At 41.8% G+C, this 27,978-nt stretch overlaps 2 protein-coding genes and 2 long non-coding RNA genes across 4 annotated transcripts; 1 reads left to right on the forward strand and 3 right to left on the reverse strand.

The window, feature by feature from the left end:
* Positions 1-104: 104 nt before the first annotated feature.
* LOC136427093 (uncharacterized) lies at positions 105-1,124 on the reverse strand. Its single transcript, XR_010754364.1, has 3 exons — positions 976-1,124; positions 519-547; positions 105-171 (listed from the first exon to the last, which is right to left on the reverse strand). It is a non-coding gene; the product is annotated as an uncharacterized lncRNA (long non-coding RNA).
* A 2,146-nt stretch (positions 1,125-3,270) lies between these two features.
* Positions 3,271-16,475, reverse strand: LOC136428183 (BOS complex subunit NOMO1-like). The gene is made up of 25 exons (XM_066417520.1): positions 16,323-16,475; positions 15,851-16,008; positions 15,230-15,466; positions 14,760-14,875; positions 13,981-14,206; positions 13,545-13,682; positions 13,008-13,148; positions 12,432-12,608; positions 11,963-12,140; positions 11,355-11,648; positions 11,021-11,116; positions 10,754-10,879; positions 10,035-10,269; positions 9,477-9,633; positions 8,953-9,038; positions 8,426-8,581; positions 8,095-8,221; positions 7,720-7,833; positions 7,407-7,534; positions 7,053-7,168; positions 6,581-6,687; positions 6,010-6,120; positions 5,472-5,608; positions 4,953-5,130; positions 3,271-4,527 (listed from the first exon to the last, which is right to left on the reverse strand). The coding sequence occupies exons 2-25, from the start codon at positions 16,004-16,006 to the stop codon at positions 4,399-4,401; spliced, it is 3,666 nt and encodes a 1,221-aa protein (XP_066273617.1). The 5' UTR covers positions 16,007-16,008; positions 16,323-16,475; the 3' UTR covers positions 3,271-4,398.
* A 796-nt stretch (positions 16,476-17,271) lies between these two features.
* LOC136428184 (uncharacterized) lies at positions 17,272-23,226 on the forward strand. Its single transcript, XR_010754590.1, has 2 exons — positions 17,272-18,330; positions 21,924-23,226. It is a non-coding gene; the product is annotated as an uncharacterized lncRNA (long non-coding RNA).
* A 1,542-nt stretch (positions 23,227-24,768) lies between these two features.
* Positions 24,769-27,932, reverse strand: LOC136428186 (cholesterol 25-hydroxylase-like protein 2). The gene has a single exon (XM_066417524.1). It carries the CDS (start codon positions 27,635-27,637, stop codon positions 26,705-26,707), a length of 933 nt encoding a protein of 310 aa, XP_066273621.1. The 5' UTR covers positions 27,638-27,932; the 3' UTR covers positions 24,769-26,704.
* Between the last annotated feature and the right edge of the window lie 46 nt (positions 27,933-27,978).

Here is a 27,978-nt window from a genome sequence, read left to right on the forward strand (position 1 = left end):
TTTTCGTTTTCAGTCTTAACAAAATACAATTTTTCTTAAGCATGATGTACAGGATAAGTTATCCTTCAGGGGAACAAAATGTAGACAGCACAGAATCTGTTACCTGAGTTCCCATGTTGTCCGTTTGGCAGCTGATCATGCCGTTGGTGGGTGCCCCGAGCGCTGGGCAAGCTTTGAGTAAGAACGGAAAAATCACGCTTGTCATTAATCAGTGACTGATTATGTTAAAGCCATTTTATACTACCAAATTGTTTCATAGTTCTCAGAAACCTGCATCGTGTAAAGCATACATAGAAAGCAAGTTTGATGAGGTTAACTAGTGAGTGACGATCTCTCATTGACACATTGGCGCGCTGCGTTAATGTTAGCATGTGGATTTTGCTAGATAGAAATGCGATACTTTTAAAAGTTTAATACTGTGTTGTGGACTTTGAGATTTTGAGAAGTTTCTATGCGTCTTTTGTATACATATATGTCTGATTATGCGGGGCTGATTAAAGGTAAAAAGCAGGACTCACCCTCGGGCATGGAAGGTCCCATGTAGGCGCTGGAAAAGAATGGAATCAAGTCTTTACCGGAATCCTAACCTGCCATAGCAATTTAACTGATGCATGACAACGATTATGCACTGAAATTTAGCGGTGATGTGATCATAATTTCGTTAAAAGCTGTGCAGATTTTAACGCAAGCTGCTTTCAGTTTGTTGCATTCAGATGGTTTCTTCGACTGAAGCCTATTTCAGCACTAACAGTTACAGGGCGATTTGGCATCATTTGCACCCGGTCCTGCTCACAATGCAACGAATTCCTAGCAATCTGTTCAGATGCTTACTAATCTGCGATATTCCTAATATGAACCAAATGTATCGAGTGTTTCTCATGTAATACAACGTTGTCTAAGATGCCCTATTGGTTGCTGTACTGTTTTACGCATTCTTCAAGAATTGGCAGCTACAAGGAAATTGATAGTACTTACGACACCGACGATCCTGCGAAAAGCAGGAATAAGATAAAGGCACCCTCTCGTGCCATATCTCTTGTCTCTCTCCCCTCCGATGAAATTATTTACGATCTCTAACTATGATATATTCAGAGGTTCGTCAAATGTTGGTCTACAGAGCAGATTGTGCTCTGGCACTGATGGGTAGGCCGTGGTGCTGGGCATTTATACGTCTCCGCTGGTATTGACCTCATCCTCAAGTCCCGGATATCTATCCAGGATGCAGGGTGGCGCGAGGGCTGAGTAAACCGCTGAAACACGCCTTCAAACGCCGCGCACAGCTAAGCCATCCCTTGTTTAAACATTTCTGGCAAACTATCGGAAAACTCACCAAAAACACTCGATAGTTATTGGTGTGTAAGCGCTTTGATTGTTGACTAACTGTGCCTGTGGATGAGAAATTTACGTAAAAGAAAATCGAAGTCATCGAAAGGTGTGATTGTGTAAGATTGTGAAAGTGTAAGATGCTGATGTTAGCTAAGTAAAAACGTGAACAATAATGCTACCTTTCACGTACGTATCAAAATTACAAGTTTAAATAAATATCATTTTCATTTAATGTAATTATTATGGTTTGTTTAAAGTTCAAAGTCGTAAGAGTTAGCCTGGGTGCCATCCTAATTTCTACCGGGGCTCCTACACTCGCTTAGGGTAGCGAGTGTAGGAGCCCCGGTAGAAATTAGGATGGCACCCAGGCTAGTAAGAGTACCATTAAATCCGTAAGTTAGTAATGCGTATTTCTGTAACAAGTTGCGTCTTGTCGATGAATGCAATAGCAACGTTCTTTTTAATCGCACGCCTCAAATAAAAGCGAATCGCTAACGGTCAAATCAGAAAGCGGTACTAAAAACCAACCAAAGCCAAACGTAGGCTTCAAAGATTTGGAAACGGGTCTTCCAAGAAGACCAATCTTCTGAGGCTGAGCACCCGAAACCGCAATACCTCCACTTAACTTTTTTTTTTAATTTTCCTATCATTTCCCTTTTTCACCCAATTTCCCTTCCATGTATCATATTTCTTACACCCCTTTATCATTACTTGCGTTTTTTAAGAAAAAGATAACATTTCCATCGTTAGCGATGCCTAACATGACAATCAATTTTCTCACGCCCTTACTTATGAAACCTGGAGGTTTCAGATCGAAGTGCAGCTGCCGGTAGCCAATTTTTACGTCCGGGACTTCTGAAAGATCGAATTGGATCGTTTTGGGCATTCACTCGAGCTTCTATGGGTTAGTCATGATGTTATAGAAGAGGCCTGCGAGTTGGCAAAAAACACGATGGTGTTGCTCAATTTCTCAAAGAGTATGATGGGATAGGTGCCGGTGGTCATATCCGTCCCATGACACCTTGCGATTCTGCAACTCTGACAAAAGTGCGGCTCATCCTCGTTCACCCACTGTACTGCCACCAGTGATCATCAAAACACTCAGATCGTTGACTGAATATCTATGGGGTAAAGAGGCAAGGGAATATATTTTTCCAAATTGATATTCTCGTCAATGCCATACCATGGTGGTCGGCAAAACGTCGTTCTGTGCAATACTTTCGATCAGTAACCACTTTCCACCAAACCGTACCAGTTCCCACCAGTTTTTAGCTTCTTGCTCAAAGCTTAGACGTCTTTGAATGTTTTGTCAGCCGACACTTAAGAGCTTATCGAGTGTTTGAATTGGAGTGTTTTCAAAAGAACAAGCATAATTTGACAGAAGGTCGATCAACTTGAAAAATCAATGTTACAAGCAAACATTCTTGAGCTGGTTGTGTAAGAAAGAGCCCCTTTATGCCATAGAAGTAGAGCTCGAACGTTCCAGAAGGAATCATTTGAGTGGGGTGAATCGCAAAGTAGGCAATAAAACATACATCAATATACGTTGATGGTCATTCAATGAACAGAAGTATGGTATTATATGAAAGACACAGGCAGGTGTCTAGATTTATGGGAAGCACATGTACAAAATAAATCAGTGACAGATCCAAATATCAGAAGTTGGGAATGCAAGACAAGAGGCATCTGCAGTCTGGGGAACCTTAAGTTTCAAGGATGAAGGCTTCATCTACTTTCCATTGAAAGGCACAATACTTTTTTCCTTTTTTGTGTGTCAATCTCAAGTACACATTTTAAATAGATAGCATGTACACTTTCAGACATGGCAAAGTGTACAAAAAGGTTACCTGGCTTCAATTCTTCCAGCCCTCAAGTTAAATTTGCCGATCTTATGTAAAGCAGTCAACCACATCATGAAGGACAGAGTCAGAACACGGACCAAGGTTGAAGACATTGACCGACAGAAACATTTATTGCAAAACCACAATTTATTCCTACTTATTAAACAGCTGCTTGTAAGACTAAGGGAACTAAAATGTCTTTGCTTGCACAATGCTGTTGCTACCACTACTATCCTACAGTTCATTTCCTTTGCTATTACTGACGTCTATTGATCTATTTTGTAAAAGCAGATTATCAAGATGCACATGTGACATTGCACAGCCTTTACTTCAGACCATCCTTTCTTTGTCCATTGAATCTGTGATGTGGGCGTTTGGTGGCCACATTACATGTACAGCAGCATACGTAGCATGTCTGCCTTTGTCAGTGTTACTTACAACATAGCTTGAAATTCTTCTAAAACACACAATTTAAAGAGTAATAAATACAAGGATTGATGTTACAAAGAGATTGAAAAATGATTATTTACAGCACAATACAAAAGAAAACTGAAATCGTGCCATTTACACAGATCAAATACAGCAGATAGAATTAGGATGCTGTAATTCTCATCATATGTATGCCTGCTATGACACAAGCCTGGAACCTGTTCTTTCATGCTTTTCTCACTTAGGATGGGAGGTCTGAATAAAAAATTACTTCTACATGTACTTCAAAAGAACATAAACTGAACACTTTTCAGCTGCATCAAAAGGTTCTGAAAATGAACAACTATCACTAGAGATGTTTCGAGCAGCATTAAAACGTTTGAGACAGTATCAACCTTTGTACTCAACTGGACATTTATAGCAATCCTGTACAATTTTGATATGTTTGAACTGATGCAGCCTTACTCTTCTATAAGCCATCACCTATCTTATATCACCTTTTACAAAACAAACAAAAGATGTATCACTACACAATGTTGCACAAGTTGCCATTTTGATCAGGTGAAACCAAGGTTGAAATTTTTCTCAAACAATATACAATGAGAAATAGACTGGTAGGTACGTCATCGTCTAGTGTCATCCAGTGTAACGCTACCCCAATACCTTACTGTTAAAACTACTAGTATGACATAAAAATGTATCAAAGACATCTGTCCTTTGAACATTTTATAATTACAAGCCTGTATGGCAAAGACCATTCTTTTATTGCAGTCTTCTAACTCTGCTGCTCCTTCATAATTACCTAGTTGGTTTTTCGCACTTTTAGTTTCTTCCTATGTCGTGCTGACTCCTCGCCACTGTTGTCACTATCGGTGGTCAGGCCTCTCCAGCTCTGCCCCCTTTCTAACAACTGCTGCAGGAATGGTAATACCTGTGGGAGATAAGGGTGCGGTATATTGTATGTCATTTGTTTATTTAGTTACACTCTATGCAATACACTCTTGACAACTGAAAGGTGTACCAAAAAGGTTTGTTACTGTTGCCATTGCTTCCACTCATGTTACATCTAGGAACTCGGAGGATCTTCTTGGGCAAACATCCTTTTGTTGATACCATTATGAAAGTTAGACATCCAGGTTAATAATATTTAAAGACAATTCAAGCTCTATAACTGGATAACATGCGGAGATTACTTCCGGACATTTCGGTGACATCCCTCACTTCTTCTTCAGCATCACTAGAATGAAGAAGAGTAATGGATGTCACTCGAAACATTCGGAAGTAATCTCCAAATTTTATCCAGTTGTAGAGATTGAACCCTTTAGTTGAAAAAACTACTTTTCACTATGAGCTTACCTTATCATAGTGATAGCCAGCCAGTAACAGCAGCAGTGTGACAGGTAGAGACAGGTAGGACCCATCTGTGACATCAATGTTGTTGGCTTTCTGAATGGGGGTGAACTCCAGGGTGATGTGCTTGAACGGTCCGTTGGCAGTGAAGGCAACACTCGGTGTGGTGTAGTCAAAAGCACTCCTGTCACAATAAAGGTCTTTCAAAGTAAGGTCCAGAAACATGGTGTTACAATCATCACATTCTGACCATATATTATGGCCTCTGTTGGCCAATATTGTAAAATCCCAAATAACACCAGCCCTACAGCATTGGCTATGACAGCTCTATTTGAGAATGACAGTCTGCAGGTTCTGACTTGGATGACACAAACTACATGTAACAAGCTTGAATAAAAAAACTCTTTTATCATTGGGAATAATAACAAATGTATACCTAGTTAAATAAAAGGAATCGTATCACAATGGGGTTATATTGATGTAATGTCCTGTTTCTCTTTCTTGTTGTAAGTTTGAAAACCTTACCGTGATAATGTTGATTCCAGACTCACAACATAGCGTTGTTCATTGCTGGCAAGCGGAGGGAAGTCAAAGAAACTGGACGTTCCTAAAGTGACTGTGTGTACTGGAAGGTCCATGTTGTCCTCCTGATACAGAACAACCTGCCATGGACAAAAGAGCTGGTAAGTTATACTCAATTCAGCTTTGATTTTCATTGCATCTTATGTCTTAATATCATCAAAGAGTGCAAAAGGTTTAAAATGTAATACATGTTCTTGAACAATTTTGATATTGGCAGGAGTTATTTCTCACCAATACTGTGACAGTTGAAGTTTGTAAAACATTACATATTTTCTACAGCTTGCCACTTATGCTTTAAAAGGTTGACAATGTATACTTGGCCATGGTCTGAAAACATAATAATCTATAATGTGACCTCTATGTAAGGATTAACATAAACAACATTTGGGAGCCATGTTGTTTGAACCAATGAATGCTACGTTATGAAATGCACATCTGATTACCATCCCTTGTAAATGGTGTCCTACAGTAAGGTCCTTACCTTCAAGGTGTTTAAGTAGTTCTCTGCAGTGACAACATTGCCGCTCAAGTCAAAGTGGTTCAGACTATGGAGGACAATGATTTGGACTCCCTGCACATCCCCATCTGTGACCTGGGGACGAGCACAACTATTCATTTAGAAGCAATGAAATCACATAGGAACATGTGATGAATATGTTTTGAAAACTAGTTGCATGATTCCATACCTTTCCCAGATGTTACCCTTTATGACTGACATGTTATAAATATGATCTGGAGGCCCATAAGTTAATCATTTCTTCATTTAAAAAATACCATCTAAATTACCAAATATCATAAAGATCCACAACTTTTCAAGTTACGCTGTTCAAAAAAACAGACAGACAGGTGGACAAACACACAGCCCCTAAAACATAACCTTCCTGGTGAAGGTACTAATATACAGTGGAATTGTTCCCAAGGATAATATCAATGACTCCTCCAACAATCCTACTTTCTTTGGAAAAGTTTCTTTCTGGCTGCACAAATTCAAGGTTTGACTTGTGGCAAAATCAAAACACAGAAGTGTTGTATTTAGAATGAAAAGAACATACCTGGATAACTTTGAAAGGAGGAATTCCTGTCTGCCCCCCGGCAGCAGAGCTGAGGAGACCCACATGGTACTCGCAAAATGGCTGAAGGCCACGCAACCGGAAACCACCTTGGTTACGAGATCAATGTCAAAATTAACCAGTTATTTGAGCCTTAGTTTTCTTTCTAAATCATCTACTATGCAATCAATCATCAAATGCTATTTGCACTTACAAACACAGTAACATGCACGCATGGAGTCTACTAGCAGGGTTTTGTAACACTTCCTAGTGTTGAACAGACATTTTGCATCTGGTACTGAATTACAACAGTCTACACCAAATTCCTGGCAGAAGTATCCTGTATTCTACAAACAGTAAAAGTAACTCGGATTCACATAATTTTAGTCTTACTGATTAGCTTGTACAAAACCTGGTTCAGCATCTGACTTATTGACCAAAAATTAAGCAAACTCTTGGATACACAAACTTGTACCTTCTGAATCAGTGGTTGTCTCCTCCACAGCAGAAGAACAGTTGCCCACTCCCTGAGCTCTCACTGTCAGACCAGGCTCCGCCTCACCATTCAGGGAGGTCAGACGACCGTAACAACTGTAATACAGAGGATCGTAATGGTGATGTACCCATAGGGAACTTGTATAGGATTGTAACAAATTGAATGTAATGTCAAGAAAGCAAAGGCATGACAGGCACTGCACTTTTCAGAAGAATTTAGTCTTCCCCAGAGATACTATACCCAACACAAATTTCATGTCAAGCACCTTTAGGAACTAAGTACAAGAATGGATAAATTTTTTTATCTGTACAGACAGGTTATCATGCTATGTACCTGAAGGATACCCGAGTGCCGACCACCTTAACATTGATACTACTGCCTTCCTCCAACTCAATCATCTGTGATGTAGGGTTAAACTTGTATTCCTTCATCATTGCACGGAAGAAGTACTGTTTTGGGCCCTGAAAAAACACAAAAATATCAATTAGACAAAAAACAAAGTACTGTTTATATGAAAGTATCACAATTTACCTTTGTTGTGTAATCTCTGTTTCTTAGAGCTTGGAATCACAAAGGACAAGAGTAAAGAGACAAAAGAAAATCATGAATAAAAGAAAGAGAAATACATGCAGGCATGAATACGTACCAGATTATAGAAGACAAAAGCTCCATCCTGATTGGTCAGATTGTTGTTCCTGTAGTCCCCTCCACTCAGAGACAGCAGCACGCCTGGCAGAGGACTGCCTTCTTCATTCAGCACCTGAAAGAAGTGTCAAGCCATGAACGTTTGCAGATCATTAAATATTGTATTTATTCAAACATTTTATGTCTTCTACTTTGCATCTCTTTACCCAATATTATGGGTAAAGGCAGGCAGTAAAGGTAGCATATTGTGTATGAGCAAATTCTGTATTTATCTAGCGATGGCATCTTAACCTTACTGCCAGAAATGACTCTTGATGATTAAAAGAACAGCAAGATTCTGGGTGACACTTTCAGGAGTGATTCTTTGTTGCCTCACCTGAACACTGATCTGCCCCAGTTTGGAAGCAGCGAAAGAGTGAGAATTGTCTGGCAGTGCCTTTAGCACGTATCCGTCCAGGTGTGCATGTACCTCATACTCAGTCCCACTCCAGAATGGGCCCACTCTGAAAAACAAAGAAACCAATTGAGCAACATTTCTAATACATGTAGTATCTTTAAAATTGAATAGCAGATCAATTCTAGCAGATGAATGTCATAACTTTATCTGGCATGCATGCCAGTTCTTTTTTAAAAAGTTAGACCCAGAAACTATCAAGGAAATGCCACTTAAAGCAGCATGAAACTACAGTTATTGACCAAGGACTGACCTGTACTCTCCAGCTGCATTGGTCTGTGTGGTCACTTCTTTATGTTTCGATGACCCCTTTCCAGGCTTGACTGATACAGTGATGTGGACACCAGCCTGGGCAGGATGGACACTGCCTGTCACAAACATCCCTCTCTCACCGGTAAACGAGGCTTTGCTGTAATCAAGAATAGATAATACAAAATGAACATTAACAGTGTGTTTGGGCAGCTGTTCAATAGGCATTCTATAACACCTTGTGTAGGACTGTGATTTTTACCTTCACCGAGAAGGTTCTTATGTTTTTTGTATATGTGAGTGTGTGATGAAGGATACTGGACGTGATGGATAAAACTACACGCACGATATAATTCCGTTGCAAAATGGAACATTTTCTTACCATGGCTCTTTAATTTTTCATTGAAAATTTTGACTCCAGTACTTGGTATCTTAAATAAAATAAAAATTGGTAAGGACTACAAGGGATATTTGGAGTACCAAGTTCAAAAGAAATAAGAGTGTGAAAGAAAGTAAGGTTAGGTGACATACCCTGCAGGACAGCTGTCTCCTGTGACTGTCAGTTTGGTGCTCCCAGGTGTAAACAGCAGCTGATCAGCTGATGGTTTCAGTATGATCTAAGAAATAGTGATCAGAGTTAGTGTATTGCAGCACAGCCTAAACAACTCTATTCTTTAAAGATCAGGTTCTGACCCCATTCACCATTTTTAAAAATTACAGGTTGCCATCATACTTCCAAGGTACAGTATGAATAGTATACCTAAACATATCTAATCCAATGGTAGAATACTACAACATGACTCAAACAGGAAAACATTAAAAATCAGATGTTCTTACAGCAAACCTTATAGTTATATGAACAACTTAAACATCAACCAAACTCTTAAAGGTGAAGCTATCTATTCCAAACTTAAGCTTCCTGTACATTTTTATGTCACGTTCCTTATTCACATTTACTATGTTTTATTTCTGTACATCTTATCATTACAATTTTTTTTTTAAATTGAGCCTCCTCTACAAGCTTAAGCTTGCATAATTCAAATAGAGGTTCCCACCTGCTCTCCGCTTGTGGCCCAGTAGGAGAACTCGTAGGTATACGGGCCCTTGTACTCTGCAGGGGGTGCTGGTGTCTCCTTTGGTTTCTTCTTGTCTTTTTCTTTCTTGCCTTCAGACTTTCCTTCCTTATCTTCAGAACTCTTCTCTGAGCTATCCCTAAGTTGATACAGAAGTTTTAGTGACATTAGGCTTAGCTGTAGGCTAGGAAAAAAAGCTTTACTTTGGTATGACTGGTTAAATGAAGCTTCTTGCAGCCCTTCCATTGGTCAGGCCCCACGGCTCAATGAGCCTCCAAAAGCCAGAGGTCGTGTAACACATCATATCCAACACTGTACACTGTTTGACATACTAATGATTCTAACTATGCAGATACTTGCAGCACTTCCTTTACAGTTGGCTCAGGTCTAACCTCAGTATTGAATATTTTGATTATAAAGTAGTCCTTATGTGGCAGAATGACGCAATAGGTTTAAGACACATATTTTTTAGAATTTTTTACTCATTACTTGTGATCATCAATCCAGTCTGTAAGGTGTTTGGAATATACACATGCTTACGAGTCCTTGTCAGGAGGAGGGGGGAGGATCTGTTCTGGCGTGACCTGGACACTGCCCCCATCGGGAAGGGTGGAGATGGTGACCTGCAGGTCATCTGACTTGCCCGGCGTCACTACGGTCCCCGTCACCAGGTGATGGTCAGCGGTCAGGGTCAGGACCACGGGGTTGGAGGTGTTGTACGTGTACACCTCCGACTCAAACTGGTGGCAGGACTTGGGTGTCAGGTGGTATACCCCTGCAGACATGGGAGAGGGCATCGTTGGATCTCAACACCCAGATATTGATTTGAATAATAGAAATTGAATTGAGTGTCACACATGTACAAAACTGAGACATGACTGCACATTGTCTTCAAAGGTACTAACACATCTGTATCTGTAGAGCTGGTATAACTGCCCTTCAGTGTAACACACAAGCTTCACAGGCATACGTTACACTGAATAACCTGTCACACCAAACCTTTACACATTTGACTACAAGCGTTATTTCAAGCGTTATTTAGGGAGGACGCTTTTATAGTACATTTTGTACTTGATGGCAATGACTTCTTTTCTACAATAGTTCTAAGAAAGTACACATTTTTGACATGACCAATAACACTTGCTTGTGATAAGTTGGTATGCAGTAGAATGTCCTATCCTCATATGCCTAAGATTTAACTCACTGCATGAAATTCTACACTCAAATTAAATTTCAACAATACAGAAGACTATCCATACCTGGTTGTGCCAGGCAGAACTTGTTGATGCCCCGTTTCAGGTCAAAAGACCCAACATTGCGACCATTACCGTCCTGGCTGAAGTGTAAGCTGATGTCATGTGACAGGGAGCACTTCAACATGAACCCTACGACGCAAAAGGGGAAAGGCTGTAAGTTGACATACAAGCCATGGAAAATCATAACAGCTTGCCTGCTAGACAAGGGTAATAGGACAAGGGAGATACATCAACATATGAATCTGAAAGATAGTTAATGTCAGTTTTTACCTGTTTGAACAAACACCAAGCCTTGAATATCTGAGTTTGCTATGTTAACTGTCAGGCTTGCTTCCTTCCAGCACCACTGCTCCTGGTGAACAGTTACTGCACAGAGAATGGACAAATAGAAAAAAAAACAATATGAGCATTTACAAATAGACACTGTAGTCCTAACTGTAAGGTTTAAAAAAAATCACATTAGTAACCCTAAATCTTACTCATTACAAACGTAATAGTTCCTTCACTCCACTATTACTCAATAGAATCTTAAATTAGTACCAAAACAAAGGTTGAGTGCTTCAACAATCAAAAACAAGGAGGGAACATCAACATTGACTCTTACCCGTATATTTGCCAGGAAGGACGTTGTTGAATGAAAAACTGACAGTTTTCCCATCGGATGGTTCAGGTTGTGTGTGAACCAGGCTGCCTCCCTGGTCTGCACGTTGTAGGGACAGAGTTACAGAGCTGCAGGACTCGATACACTGCACACTGCCCGACACGACAGCCTGGAACTGGGTGAAGAGGATGTCCATCTGGGGTTGACTGGTGACAGTGACAGAGTGGCTGGGTGGGGACAGCTGTAGACCTGCTTTCTGATCAGCAGCAGAAAGCATCACCGTCAGAGTATAGGACCCTGTGATATGAAAGACATAAACAGTCTGTAAATTCCTTTAAAGTTTAATTTCACAGGTATTTAATTTCGTGGTAAGAAAGAACATGAGCTTTCAGTGGTGTTAGAAGTTCATGATTGAAACAATTCTGTAGTACAGTAGAAATACAAAACACAGTGTCATAATTTCGACGTAAGAGGTCACATCAAAAATTCATAAAAATAAAACTACTGCAAATTTTTCAGTATATGTAATCAATGGGTCAGGCAACATTTTGTAAAATGAAATGGAATACACGTATTTGAAATGTTTTACAGAGAATTGGCTAATCAAGTACCCCTTGGTGCCATGAAGCAGAAAGAGCCATCCTTTTGTGTGGCACCCTTGTCAACACTTCCAGTTGTGGTGCTCTCCAGTTCCAGGGCCCACGATCGGTTACGGTTGAAGCCATCAGGCAAGGCAACAACTTCCACACGACCACAAACTGCAAACTGAGATGCTACAATGTCCTGAAACTAAATACATCATACCTAATGTTAAAAGATGTTGACAGTGCAGCAACCAATGAGGAAAGTCTACAGTATATTTTTTTCTCTACATATACAGTGACAGACTTCAAAGAGTGTAATGAAAAAAAATAAATGCCTCTATCAAATAGAAAAGATGTAGGGTCTTCACTGCTTTGGCAATGTTAGCGATTGTTCATATGTCTTTTATGTACCTTTCAACTTGCTGTACAACATATGTAACAATGCTGCTAACAGTACTACAGAGATGCCAGGAAGTGAAAATTCTTGTACCCTCACCTGTATGGTACGTGGGGTAACTTTCACTTCCAAAGGAGAGAAAACGTAGTGTTCCTTTTTCGCCAGGAGGGAGTAGACGCCTGTTTTCATGTTTTCCAGCTGGTAGATGCCGTCACCGTCTGTTTTGAGGACATCTTTGCCATTGACTGCTATTGTCACATCATAGATACCTGCTCCCTGGGTAAAGAATGATAAGATACTCAACACACAGCTTATGGGAACAAAAGGAGCTAATAGCTTGCCAATGATTGGGGAAAGCCTGAAGTATTTCCAATCTGCATGGCATATTTTTTGTATGAAAATTTTTATCTGAATGATAAAAGAATATGGATGACTTTTGAATGATGGACAGGTGAGGAAATAGTATTACCATCATGCTTAATGAATAAATGAGAATAATATATTATGAATCACCCTAAAGCAAGTCTGTCAAAATTTATTTGCACTTGAGCATTAGATTAAGTGTCTAAATAGGATGTCAGCTAGACTATAGCTTGTACGGCCTTCCAGTTATAATGCAAGTCAATGTTTTTCAAAGTCTGACTGTAACAAACCACCGTATATACTATCCCATACCTCTTCTTCCTGCACAACTCTGCCCCACACAGAGAAGCCATTGATGGTGAAGGCTACTCCCAGTTGGACGCTACCGTGGTCAACAGTAACATCTAGCTGGGAGGGACTCACGTCAAACTGGGAAGAGCCATAGAATGGCACCTAGAGAAAGGACAGGGGAGGAGGCAACTTAGCATGTATCACAAGAGTACAATGTCACATACTTCAATTGTAACAGTACTTGTGTGATTAATTGTCGTCATTCAAAGTTGTATGAAATGCACTCTCAAATATCTTGACTCTTGAAGTTTGTAATCTATAAAGATGATGCCAATCTGATCAGAGCTTGACGTCTGGTAAATAATCTTTATGAAAGTAATAAAATCTATTAGGTAACAACCGGCATCATTTGGACTTTCAGTTTATGGAGCTATCATCAAATTATCCCCACCATAAAAAACATGTAACGGTACCTTATGTACAATCCTGCTAGTAACCAGCAGCTAAGACTAGTTCAAGAATTTGAATACAACCATATCAAAACAAAGCTGTACTTACTAGTTTATACTGTCCAGATGGCAATGTGGGGAAGACAAACTTTCCCTGCCGGTCAGACTCCACCCAACACAGCACAGGTAACCTCACAGATTCACTAGAGTAGCCTTTGGGACTGCCCTTAGTGCAGCCGTTCACCAACTGGAATACAACAGATATTCAATGCTTCTGTGTCAGTGAATTGCTGATGGGTGGTACCCATGTATTACAGAGGATGCTATGGACAGAAAGTTAGCTTGTTTTGATCTGAAAAGAAATCACATACATCTAAATTCATTGCAGGGAATATAAATCTAGAACATTTGTGCATGTCTATTCATAGCTTTCGAAACACAGGTCAGTATGCATCATCAATCATTTCTGAGTTTTTAATCCATTCTAAAGTTCACAATGTTATACTACTAAAGCAGTTTTTTATATTGGTCTACAGTTTTCTAACCTCAGTCTCAGCAGTGCCAGAGTGGAGTATAAGGGTGATGCCTGCCATTCCCTGGCCTTCACTCTCCACCAGACCCCTCACATCATACCCAATGATCCTCAAGTCTTCTCCAACGTTCACGTTGTCTTTCTCCACAGCCACTTGGACAGACTTCTGCTCCAGGGTCCAGTCAGCATGTTCACCAGAAACCTCGTACTTCCCTGGCAGAATCCTCGAGAAGCTATACCTGAGAAGCAAAACAGCACATCAACAGAATGTAAGTAAAGACTATACAGCCTGCCACTGCAAATCAAACAGACAATGACATGCAGCCAGAGAGCGCTGCAATCCTCAGTACAGGAAAGCTGTGACATATGATTTACTTAGTATACATGTACCTGGGGAAATTAGTCTGGCACACTGAATATATACTGTCTGCACATAAGATTGCAAATATCAAACTATCAATGCCAGAAAAGACACATACAAATACTCATATTTCCCCAGTACCATTGATTCCCCAGTGGAATGACCTGCCTGGCACTGTTGTGATGTCTCCCACCATTGAGTTGTTCCGTGCCAGGCTGAGGGCCTGCCAGCCCTAGCACAGGACCTCAACTCCCCCCCTACTTTGCCCCAGATGGGGCCATATGGGGGTAACAATGATGGTGATGAAGATTTCCCTCTTATCATGAAGGGTGAATGAGAAATTTGTTTTACTTTTCTCAATATGTATCCAAAACAGGTTAGGATTTGTTTTCTTTCCTTATGTAAGCCTTTCCATCCCCACCCAGCCTTACCTGCCCCCCTGGGTGGTGCCTGCCGTCTGTAGCACCTCAGCAGGGTCATCTGTGTCCTCCGGCTGAAGGTTCACACTGACTCCTACAGGGCCATCATTACGACCTGCACTCACAACCTGCAGAAAGTAAGAAGAGATAAAGAATGTCTTAATACACTACTGTGTCCAGTTTCTATATTTTTGCAACATATTATAGTCAATGTCAATAAAAGTAAACATTATCTGTGTGGCCTGGTCATTCTTTCTCATTGAAATAAACAGAACATCTTGGTTGGGGCTACAGCACCTTTTGAAATGGATGTGAAATGTTCGAGGAGATGTTTCCAGCATGTTAAAGGGGAAGGGCTAGCAACCCCTCTCTGTGAAAATATACTCTGCTACTAAAACAACAAGGAAACCTGCTACCCTATGTGCCACTAGGCAATACATTATTAGGATCTTAACATTTGCATACATCTACACTGTACCTACCTTGCCAAATATGGAAAAGCCAGCAAATTTGAAGTTGATGTCCTTGCCCAAACTACACTGATCTGTCTTGCCGTCGATGTGCAGCTGGACTTGTGTGGGCTCAAAGTTCCAGCCTGCCGGGGGCTCGATGTGGAGGGAGAAGTCTCCATGTTCATACAGGGGAATCATGAAGTAGCCATTGTTGGGGGCACAGTCTGTCTGGTACTTCAGACTGCCCTGTGGTGTGTACAATTTGATCTGCAGAACCATGAGAAAATGAAACAGATAAGGAAAATACACATGTACAAGCATATCAATTATGAAATAAGAAAAAAATATTTGATACAGTATAAAATAAGCACTATTATGGTAGCTCTATATGAATTCCGGATATTTTGCTATTACAGTTAAATGTGTACCTCGGAGTGGCCTTAGGTTCACACATTGAAGTGATATATATATATTAACTATTATATACATATTTACGCCTTCTGTGAGAGGGGAGCAAGAATTAACATACAATTTACACAGAATATCTTTTTTAAAACTTCTTCAATTCATAGTCAGAGATTCTTGAACCATCAAGGCATTCATTGCCTAAAATAATGAAGTCATTGGAGCGTAAAATATTATTCTGCATACCTCAATCAATGAATAATTGATTTCCACATCTGATTTCACAAAGCCACCGCATCCAACGACATCATGTGCTGAAGCCAGACATTGTACTTGGGACAGGAGGAGTTGTAGCAAGATGAACGCAACAGCCAGTGTTGGTGGGACTCTGGAGATGGTCATAACTGAAGAGAAAACGCGCATTAAAACAACATAAATAGTCTATTATCCATAAATAAATTTGTACGATCAGTGCAAAAATTATCTAGTACATTGTAGAAGGTTAAACTTACTTTCTAACTTGACGTTCCGATCTGCAATAATCGTTATCCCTTGTGATCCTATTTATATATTTTCACGGCTTTCATACATGAATATTTTGCAGTGGTCATGATTTGGCTGGTCATACATGTGCCACCCCTCCCCACCCCCATCACGGAATATGGTCACGCGCGTTGTAGTAAAAACTGTTGTGCGATTCATTCATGGTAAGACTTACCTGTAATATTTACTGTAGTCCCTGGAATGGGAAAACCATGGAATGCATAAGAAATACGCCCAGTATCTGTCCAAATTACTCGTATCTCGTGTGCATTCCCGGCGAGACCGACAGAACATATGTCGGCTGATTAAAGGTCAAGCGGAGAGTCTACTTTTTGTGGGGGTCAAGTGATAAATATTTTTGCATTTAGGATGCATTCATGCATGTTTATCGTATTGAATTAGTCTAAATCTATATCATTATACTATCTACTAGATACAAATACTGATGGTGTATTTTGTGAATCTTGCGGGAGTCTTACTCCTCAACAAATACGTAGTATCCCCCTTTAAATTTAGTGGTTTATTCTTTAGTCTTTTAGTCTCGGACCGGAGTTTCTTTTACGATTTTATAAGTAATCCGACACATTCCGTCAAGAAAAGTGGATCATTCCGACGAAAAGCGGCTTGTTGCTGCTTTCCGATGGACTTCACATCGACAGATATGAATTAGGCAAACAAAGACCTAATCAATCAAAATTAATAAATGAAAAAGCAAATCAATCAATTTGTATTAGTAGATTGAAAAGTGATATAATTAAAAAGAGGTTAAAAACGAATAAATGAATGAATTCATTTGAAATAATGAATTGATAATTGAAACCGTGGATCAATGGATTTTAACTGATAAATGAAATAAATCGAAAAAGTGTGAACATCATTCGACAAATGTATGAGATCGTGAAACTCAAGTTGTGTATACATACTTTCAAAGTCAAAAAGAAAACGAGATCACTGGGACCCATGGTAATGTGTCAGTTAACCTTACCAGTTCTGTAATTTAATTACAAGTGGACAAAGGACGTAGGTTCCTCTTAATTTGCGCAAGACTAAACATTGTTCTTTATTCGAAATTGCATTATCTCCCTCTTCCTCTTTCCAGATAGGAACAGGCATAACATTATATACAAAAGTTGCGCAAACGCTGTCTCTGAAAATCAGAAGGTCATCTAACGACAACATGGTAGCTTGAGGTAACGTTATGCTCTTTTATGCAAAGAACTAAATTAGGATGCTGTTGTCAAGTACAAGATGCTAAAAATCACTGCTTTGACACAAGAGTCCAGCCGCTAGATGTCACAGTTTTGAATCAGAGTCGAGCGTTGTCGGGACATCCCCGTGCAGGCTCCCATCAATCGGCGGTGAACATCTTGCGTAATTCGTAATCACTGCCCCCATGTAGGCTCTCCTGAAGACGACTTTCTTCCAAGATGGGGTTAGGTCCGTCTACAGCAAACAGTCGTGATGTGCCATGTCTGCGAAAAGACGACATCCAAAGTGATCCAAAGTCGTACTCTGGAAGTTGCAAGAAATCAACAGAAAAACGAAGAGGAAGTCGAGTTCTACCTCCACTGGTTAGACGGATTTCAGAGGAAGAGGAAGGGCCGGGGGGACTGGTGATACGTACACAGGAACTGAAAATGTGCACATTCTGAGCGTTTATGATTATAAAGGTTTGTTTGAGCCAACCTCAGTTTGTTGTACGAGATTTTCTTTTCGGGCTTCGCGGGTCCTAGCGAAGTTGGTTGAAACTGCAGATTTATCAAGTTACTCCGGCGACGTCGTCCACATGAAAACGGAGTTGTCAGTGTCGACGTGCGATTGATTATTCGTCGATGAACCGTTGTTCATCATATGAATGGATGCTCTCTGCTGCCCGTATGCCTCTTGTGCAATTGGCTCAGGCCTGAGGTAGGGGCTCAGGTGTGCTGTGGCTGAGTTTTCAGACGATCACGTGGGGTAAACAAGAAACCATACCATAACAGCCACCACCATCTTACCCTAGAAACTATATTGGGTGGACATGATATAGAAGCCCCTGCCTAAGGGCTGTGTATAACCTCGCGACCGTGAGATTTAAAGGTGAACTTGCTTGTAACTTGTGGTAAGGGACTCATTATCAAGTGGACAGGCTGTCGCTATCGCCTGAAGACTGAAACTGTGATCATAGTGGAAGCACCATGTTGGTAAGGACTTTGAACACTTAATATGTGTTGTTATATGACAATGGCAGGGTCTAGTTGGAATATGACGGTCGCTATGATAAGAACAATATGCGTGTTTTGTAATATTCGACACCTTTAATGTTTTTAGCAAAATGTATGCACTTCACTGCATGCAGGAACTCAGTTAGTAACAAGATAATTGTATGTGATGATGATGATGATGAATGGTTTATTAAAAATAAATCCCTCGCAGCCAATTCGGCTGAATTGCGGATTATACAATGTTTAAAATTCATTTCTGTATAACATGGCAACATTATTACATAAACACATGGCAACATTATTATATAAAAGTCCGTGATAAACAGACAATTGGTTTTGCCTTAGCAGAATCTAAAATATACTTCTAGTATTTTTTTTTACAAAATGAGCATACACTTTAAAAGCCTCGGTAATATATAAGAAGTTAAGCATTAAGAAGTCGAACAATGTAGGATATGGGAGAGTTCTTAAGTCTGTCTGTTCTGCATTTGATAGGTCGATATTTGTCCCTGTTTCTAGTGGGTCTATCGTGACAGTCAGATCCCTTTGGTGGCAGCATTGATGAACTATGTGCTTCTAACTGAGTTCCGAACTTCAGACACAGTTTCTGCCTGCGGTCTGAGAGCAATGGCAGGTTTAAGTCTTTCCTGGCTTGTTTATAGCTGGTAAACCGCCTTCCGAGTATTGTCCGAACTGCTCTCCGTTGAACTGCTTCGAGCTTGTCCGACTGTGCACAGGTGAGCCCCGGATGCCAGACTGGCGCGCAGTATTCCAGTAGTGGTCGTACAAAGGATGTAAATATGGTGACAAGGTCCTCGGTGGGAAGGTTGAAATGTTTAAGTTTCCGCAAGAAGAAAAGGCGTCCGTTAGCTTTCCCTACCATTCTGGTAACCTGTGTCTCCCACTTCAAGTCTCTCTGCAGCCACACTCCCAACAGGCACGTGACTGGCACAACCTCAAGGGGGGATCCATTTATTGTGAGTGTTGGTGGTGGGGGCGGGCATTTCATAAAGCAAAAAGTGATGACTTTACACTTGTCTGGGTTGAGTAACATATGGTTGTCACCACACCATCCAGAGAAACTGTCCAGCTCGTTCTGCATTAACGACGGCTTGAGGTAGTGACGCGATTCAGTCATAGACAGATCATCAACATATTTCCAGTGATGAATCAGCGTGTCCCTCATCGCATCATCGAAAACTACGAGGAAAATCAACGGGCCCAGCAGTGTTCCTTGTGGCACTGAACAGGTAAGTACTTCCCAGTCCGAGAGATGCCCTCCATAACGAACTCTTTGCCGTCGATGGCTAAGAAAGTCGCAGACCCACTGGATTAGACTCCCCCTCACACCAAGTCGTAATAACTTCTGGATGGCCAACGTATGGTCTATCCTATCGAATGCTTTCGAAAAGTCTGTCATTACCATTGTGCAAATGTTCTTGACCTTTTCCGATTCCCTGCAGAGAAAGTCTAACAAACTGACTAGGTACAGTGTTGTAGAGCGACCTTTCAAGCAACCAAACTGCTGTTGGTCTATGGATGCACTTACATCTTCTAAGATCCATTTAGTGACGAAGGATTCCGCTACCTTGGCGAGTTGAGAGGTAAGAGAAACTGGTCTCAGTTTGTCGACTGATGGGGGATGTGATTTGGGTAAGGGCACGACTGTGGCGTCTTTCCATACTTGTGGGACGTACCCTTCATTGAAAGAAGCATTCATAATATCTGTGACCGGGTAACTTATTTCAAAAGCAAATTCTTTCAATATCCTAGCGCTCAACTGATCAGGCCCTGACGCCTTTCCGGCTTTCAGTCTGCGCAGACGGTTGTAGGTATCCCATATGTTCACCTCAGGTGGGCATGACTGTACGGGCCTGTATGCTGGTAACAGTTCCGGATCCAGTGGCGGTCTTCCCTGAGCTACCTCTGCAAACTTTTTGTTGATGTGGTTTGAGATGAAACTGCTGTCTGCATCGTCATGACCAGGGATAGTGAGTGTGAGTTCTGTCTGCTGAATATTCAGGATGGTCTTTATTTCTTTGTACCAATCCGCCGGATTTTCTGCTTTAAGGTTTTGTACTCTGTCCTGGTAGAAAGACTTACGAGCTTTCTTGACTTCTCTGTTCACCTTGTTTCGCAGGTATTTCCACAGCGTCGTCTTGTTGTGTGAGAATGCTTTTTGTCGTCGACGAATCATGTCCTTAATTTCCGGTTTTAACCACGGTTTGTCCTTGTTGTGCATTGTTACCTGCTTGGTTGGAAAGTATTTGTTTATAGCGTCCTCCATGACTGTGTAGAAGGTCGTAGCCTTGCTGGCACAGGTTGGGGATGCGTAAACTTCGTCCCAAGATTGAGAACATATCCATTGGCCAAAGGCCCTGCGGTCGGAGTCACGGATAGGTCTCAGTGTTTTGCGCTTGGTAAAGTTCTCTTTCCTTGTCGTCAGCGGCTCCCACAAAACTGTGTTGTGTGGGACCTTTGTGAACGACCTTTGTGTGAACAGCACTAGCTAATTGGTATTTGGTTAACAGACCCACAAAGGATTTTATTTGTGTAGTGGGGAAAGGTCATATAATAGATTTTGTCTACACACATTGTCACATCGAGTTCATTAGATTCACATAGAGCATTGTTATAGGTTGTGCGAACACTGTTAGTGCATATGTCAAGTCAACAATGATATGCACATTTTCCCCATTTTTTCTGCGTATTTCCTGCCCACTTCTTTGTACGTGACCCGTCTGTTTTTATTTTTATTATCCCGAGTTATGGTTGAACTTGTCCCTATAGTCACCCCTCACGCACCCTGCCGCGCGTCCATAAAGTCTTTTCCAATTCAATGCTAACTACATTTTGTTTAGTAACTACATTTAGCTGCGGACGATCCCAGATTTAGGGGCTGACTGTGGGTCTTTGGCATCAATAACACCCCAAATAGATTTCCAAAGCAGCCGTGGACAATAATGCCAGTCCTTGGCAACAATCAGTGTGTGGGAATAATTCGACAAATCCATTGCACTTAGGCTATATTGTCATGCTGACGTGTATTACGGGAGAAATGAACGTGGAATGCATCGTAAATCATGCATTTGTGCTCTCACCTTAATGTTGGGATGATTGCTTTTTAAGTGATTGGCGAGGTCACATTGCAAGGTCGTGTATAAGTGAGCACGCCATGGGTATGAGCACAACATGCTTGGGAATTAGATTATATCGATTCCGTTCGCCCCTTACAAAGGAGACATTGTTCTGAAAAACGTACATGTATGTGACCCGTCACGAAGATGTGTCCCATTGCGTGAAATGTCTATTTGATCTGGTGCACAGCATTGAAGTTAGCCTTTCGCATGTAAGTGCTGTTCCCAACATTTCAGTTTGTAGCGCAAGGGAAGACGTTTTGCTTTGCCATTTTCCATTTTCAGAATTGTCCAGTAAATCGGTACTTGGTGGTAACAATGGGTACTTCAACCGATAACGTCAAGTGTGAACACCCATGGCATATACTGTAACAAGTACCAATGTAACTATGTAAATACAATAACGCTTTTTGTTTATCCCTTGCATGACCTTAGATGGATGACTTCTAGCGGCTTCAGCCTGAAATACAATGGGGACAGGGTCGTCAGTGGACAAGTACCAACTCGCGGTTGGACAGCAAGGACAGCACAAGAGCTCACAGTCTCCTAGCAGTGACCGCTGTCAGACTTTCTTTGACCTTAGTGGCGGCCTGAAGCAATCTGCCACGCCACGAAAGGCCCTGGGTATGGCTCAAGGCACAGAAAAGGCCAATGGTGATTTACTACAGAAGGACCCAGTCAAGACGAAACCGAATGCAAGGACTTCAGTTGCAAGATGAACATAACATCCATTGCTTAACCGTTACGCCAATGATGATCATGATATTTGAATACACTGATAAACTATTACTGACAATGTAGCGTGCTTTGTTTTCTAGGCGTTGGTCAAATCTAAGCTTGATGGAATGTCACGCACAGATTTAGTAAAAGTGGTAGTACATGTAGATCATTTGTTGCACCTTCAAGTAGTACAAATTAACAGAAACTGTGCACATTCTGTGTGATCGGATGGCTCTAGCTTGCTGATTAGGATGTGAAGTTGGCATTGCTGTAAATAAAGTTATGTTTATAGACGTGCAAAAATTCCGGACATCATCGTTTGACAAATTTACTTAATCCGAAGGTTTTACAATCGAATGGACACCAAATGTTTCCGTTTGGTGAACAGGCTACGAAAACACAACGGTACGTATGGTCACACTGCGGCATGTAAATCCTATGGGTGACATCAGCACGAAGAATTGATTCTCGCCTGCATGATGTCGAGAAAAAAAAACAATAAATTTTGCTACCTTCCGGCAATGGTCAACATGCCGAAAATGGGAGGATATGTTGTTAATTTCCATCAGTTCTGTCCCAAAACGTTCAAAATGTCCGAATGAAAGGTACTGTATTTACACCAGTACTAGCTATGCGTTGCTGTTGTCTTTCGTTTCCTGACGGCCAAAACACGTTTGCTGACTATCCTGTGCCAAATGCTAATCAACTATGTATGCAGTATAAAGGTAGTAAGGAAAGGCGGCAAAGTCATTACCGACTGTTAGGCAATAGCTATAGACGCCGGGCAGGAGGCACTCGCCCTTTTAATCAGCTATTATTCGCTGCTAGCCAGTTTAGCATTAGATTGGAAGTGTGCAGAGCATGTCATTTATAGAATGTACTTGCTGTGGCCTAAAGGATTGAAATCGAAGGTTCAAGGTTGTGTGTGAAGGACACGGTGGAAAGAGATCGAAATAATTTTCGATAGATTTTAGCAAGGAATTGAACGTCCTTTATTTCACATACTCGATCATCAGAATTATGTGCTTCCCAGTCATGTTTTAGGAGCCTATTGTTCTTACCTCTTTGAAGGTAAAAAGGTGTGGTTTACGGTTCTATGGAGGCCTGAAGTCCAGCCTTGTTAGCTTTTGTTCGCTCCCAGCAGTCGCTACCGGTGGAGATGGGGAGCGGACCACATCTAACAAGGCTGGACTCCAGGCTAGATCAAAGGGCTGTCGTGGCATGGACATGCTGGTACCGTGACTTTCCACACTTGTCCGGCCGTCCATGACCTGTGCGTGGTCACCTGTTGTGGCAGGTTATTGCATCAGCGCCGTTTGAGTGCATATATCTTCGTGATAACCTTTGATATTCCAAGTATGCAAGTCAATGCCAAACGTAAATATTGGGGATTTGTCACACAGAGCTCGGACTATCCAACAACAACTAGCTAAAAGCAAGTGTGGTAGCGGCACAAGCTAGAAGAGCCCTACAACTGAATCCCTAAATGGTTTTCTGTGCCTGCTAACATGTATGCAGCTGACAAAAACAAAATCTGAATTTGTTTGGTTATCGTGGTGGAATGTCGAAACGCACGTAGACAGGTAAGCTTATATTGACAGTTCTTATCTCTGTAGGTTCACAGTTCACAAGCTGTACCACCCTGAGCGACTCCACTGCTTACACAGTGTATTGATTCCATCTCAGCCTACGTAAGTACTCACGTGAGCGCTGGTCAAAGATGTTGTATGATATATTCATTAAACAAAGAGTGTATAACATTGTGACGAAATCGAACAATACCGTGATGCACATGCGCATTGTACTCTACATAGCACGGTACGCAGTACCGTAGTAGTATGTGATCTACATGTATGTTGTGACCGTGACTACAGCATACCTACTCGATACAATCTCGCCTACTTTGTATAAGTCACCTACTCGAGACGCATACGGGTCACAAAAATACGCAACTGGCCATGGGCCCAGAACTTACAAACAGAGATTAGAGCGTACATGTCTCAACCGTCGGAACTGACATACTAGTTTGTTTGTTTGAAGCTTTGTTTATTCATGAAAAGCTCAAATTGGCCTGCAGGCCGCTTTCCATTTAGGTCATGGGGGAAGGGTCAGACAAAATATAGAACAAAAATACAGTAATTTCAGTTTACATCATTTAAAGTCCTAATAAATCTATACACATGTTATTCAACATGCCAAGTCCTTGCACACACATGGTACAAAACATATAAGCTGGTATATGGTTCGTGTCCGTTCGTTTGGGTCATTTCTGTTACTTTAAGAGTTTCTTAAAGGAAGCCAGGGCTGGAGTCGTGCGTGTGTCTGGTGGTAGACTGTTCCAGACATTGGGTCCGCGGTAGCCTATAGATCATCTTAAGCTCTCTCGCTGGGGTTTTGGGACGACCAGTTGATTGCTTGTGCTTTGTCTGGTTGTCTTTGTACTTTGCTCTACGCAAAAGACAAACATCTAGCGCATTTGATAAAATGCATTTAATACGTAACGTACGCATTGTAAGTTGTAACCTTTTGGTCACGGAGGAAAAAATAAGACACCAGCCGATGCATTGATTCAGATTTAATAACACAGAGTACACACAAAGGACAAAGTTGTCATAATGAACATGGAATACACTATTGAATAGGAATTCAGTTCACATCGAACTTTAGTTTCACAAGTTGCAGTGAACATTCTCCACATTGTAGAGGTGTTTTAGATAGAATCACATTTCTTTATCAGTACAATTTCAGCTGTGAGGGACGATTCCAGCAATTCTCATGTAATTGCTACATCTTTTGTCGTCATACAGTGAATGGTAGCATCCAGTGCTCTTTGTTCACCTCGGACCTAGTGATAGGAATCTTGCGTATCACAGCTAGAACGGTAGTACACAAAATCAGGTAGCGAGAAGAGAATGTGCATATCCGTCATGGTGACGCATGTGTGAGAACAGGTCACATCTGGCTTACTGCACACCATCTGGCAAATAATCTCATATCATAATTAATAGAGTACTTTGTTGACGGACTAGATAGGGTCGAATGGTGGGCGTGAAAATGATAGAGGGCTAAGCAGGTAGTACAATAAAAACTGTTTGCACAAGAATCCTGAGAGTGAGAAAAAAAACAATTATCGCCAAGGCGCAAAACTTTTAAGCCATTATAATTTTCACACTACCAATGTATCATGATTCCTTCTGGTCTGTCCAATCAAGGGTTTCTAACTAACTGTTTCTAAAACAACATAGCGTCATTGTGGGCGACGTTCTGTACTAATGAAGTCGCATCTGCAGCATGCATGCATGCGATGACTTCTCCTCAGCATTAACTGATTACAAGAGCATGTCGACTGAAATGCTACGGTATAAAGATTACTACCGTTGTCGTCAAACATACTGCTGCAACAGATGCATCAAACTACTAGCGCACAAGAATGGCGCCCACATCAGCCGTAGTGTAAAGAATTTCATCATCCTTCCTTTTGAATAACTAGAACGCTATCCACAGAAGTTTCTGATCGCTAAAAGCGTCAATCACCACGATGATCCAATTATAACGTAATAGTATTTTCTCCTATGTACGTTAATCAGACAAGAAATACATTATGCATCTTTGTTATATATGCTTATTTACGTTACGTGTCTTTATAGTCATGGCAAGGTATGTTGTAGATCAGTTGCTAAATGCTGTTATTGTAATCGTATACCGTGGAATAGTTCGTATTCAATTTCCACACAATCGTTTCTCCTCTGGTGTGAATGGACGGGGTCAACGCTCTTAAGAACGTTTCCACAGTCGACTAAGGTCGACCGTAATAAGGCCACTCATTAATAATTGGCCTGGTGCCTAGTGGTGACGCAAATAGCTACCAATCATGTGATTTTGTGCATACAAATGGTGAGTAACAATTAAAAATCAAAACCAACGCGAGAAGGCTAAAAGCGTACGTAATGTGGGAGAAATCAAATTTTAGGCTACGCTTCCTGAGGTGGGTGTAACAATAGTTGAAGGTAGGCAAGAAATTTCATTGTAAAAGCTAAACACCTCGCGGCTACAGTGGCACCGTAGTCACTGGCCCCAGATTAACCTACTGATTTCACACAAACAAGTTTAGATATCACAGCGAAGGGCAAGGTAAATTGGCCTGAGGGGAGTGAAAGAATGTTGTCTAACCTTGACATTCTACCAACAAGGACTCCTCAACAACCTTTGACAGTATATACGCAGTTGAACATACACGTGTGAGAAAAGTTAAAGGTCAAACTATTAAAAGCGTGCGGTTCACCCTATCCATACTAGTGTGCTGAAAATTTCCACTTTCCGTGTATATTCTGCCACATAGAAATAGCAATGATAAAACAATCAAGCAATAAAGTAATCAAGCATGGCTTGCTAAGATCCAGTTACATAGTGATCACAAAAGTGGGCTTCAGATCACACTTCACAAGTAACATGCATCTTTGCAAAACCACATCCAACTTGCACGGTGATCTCCATATTCAGTTGAACTTCTTCACCTCACGCCCGACCAGACCGTTGTGCCCGTCGTACTCAATCTTCTCCCTGCGGTCGACGGCGCGCTGGCGGTCCTTCAGGGTGAACTCGGTGCCGGCTAGCCGGTCCCAGATGCAGAAGAACGGCTCGAAGTTGGAGTAGGGGCGCTGGTGGTGCAGGTCGTGCTTGACGGCGCCGCCCCACAGGCCGAACGGGACCCAGTTCATCGGGGACCAGGGGAGGACGAAGCCGCAGTGTGCTTCCACTGATATGGCGATGCTGATGAGCATGTAGACCCAGATGGTGAAGCAGTGGCTGCCGAACAGCCAGGGGTTAATGGTGGTGAGGATGCCAACGGTGATGAGCTCCCAGGGATGCAGGTACTGGGTAACCCAGGAGAAGGGGGAGTGGTACTGGTGGTGGAGGGCGTGGAAGTGCTTGTACAGGAAGCGCACCTTGTGGTGCAGCCAATGCCAGACGAAGTACTGGAAGTCGAAGATGATCAGACTGGCCACGATATGCCAGGTGAACTCCCAGAGGCCGGGGGAGACAGGTGGTAGCGGAGTGGGCGGGGTGTAGATGTACTGGCCGACGGCGGACGGCAGGACGTACAGCAGGTGATTCCAGAAGGTGATGACCATAGTGTTGCGCACCATGGGCCAGGTCACCTCCTTGTCGGGCTGGATCTTGTACTTCTTTGTCCAGTGCCATTCTTTCCCCCACAAATCAACGACCATGAAGGGCAGGATGCAGCTGAAGTAGAAGACGACGGACATCACCACCGGAAAGAGCGGGGAACGGAGCGCGTCTTCTCCCCACGGTCCCTGGCGGACGAAATCCCACACCGGCTGGAGAACATTTTGTTCTGGTGTTACATATTTGGCGATCGGCGTTACGAAATCTACCAAACGCTCCAGGTTTAGAACCTCAGCCGCCATTATTCCTCGGCCCAGCTACGTCTTTATGTCTGTGCCAGCGACCTACTTAGCCCGCCTCAAGGGACACAGCTCAGCTGCCGTCACCCCGGAGTAGCTGAACTATGACAAATCAACAAATAGAAAAGTCTAGAATCCCAAACGGTGTTTCCTACCGCTCAAAGGTTAGGCAGCACACGTGACTATTTTCTGCGCCAATAGGATATACAGACTCGACGGGGTAAAAATTAAACCTGATAAGAACGCCAACCCCTGGGTCACGCAAAATAGGTGAACTGCCCAGTTACAGTTACACAGATAATGTTACCAGGAGGGTGAAAACGATAATAATGCAGAGGAATACA

Source organism: Branchiostoma lanceolatum, chromosome 2 (genome assembly GCF_035083965.1).
Source record: "Branchiostoma lanceolatum isolate klBraLanc5 chromosome 2, klBraLanc5.hap2, whole genome shotgun sequence".
Classification (NCBI taxonomy): domain Eukaryota; kingdom Metazoa; phylum Chordata; class Leptocardii; order Amphioxiformes; family Branchiostomatidae; genus Branchiostoma; species Branchiostoma lanceolatum.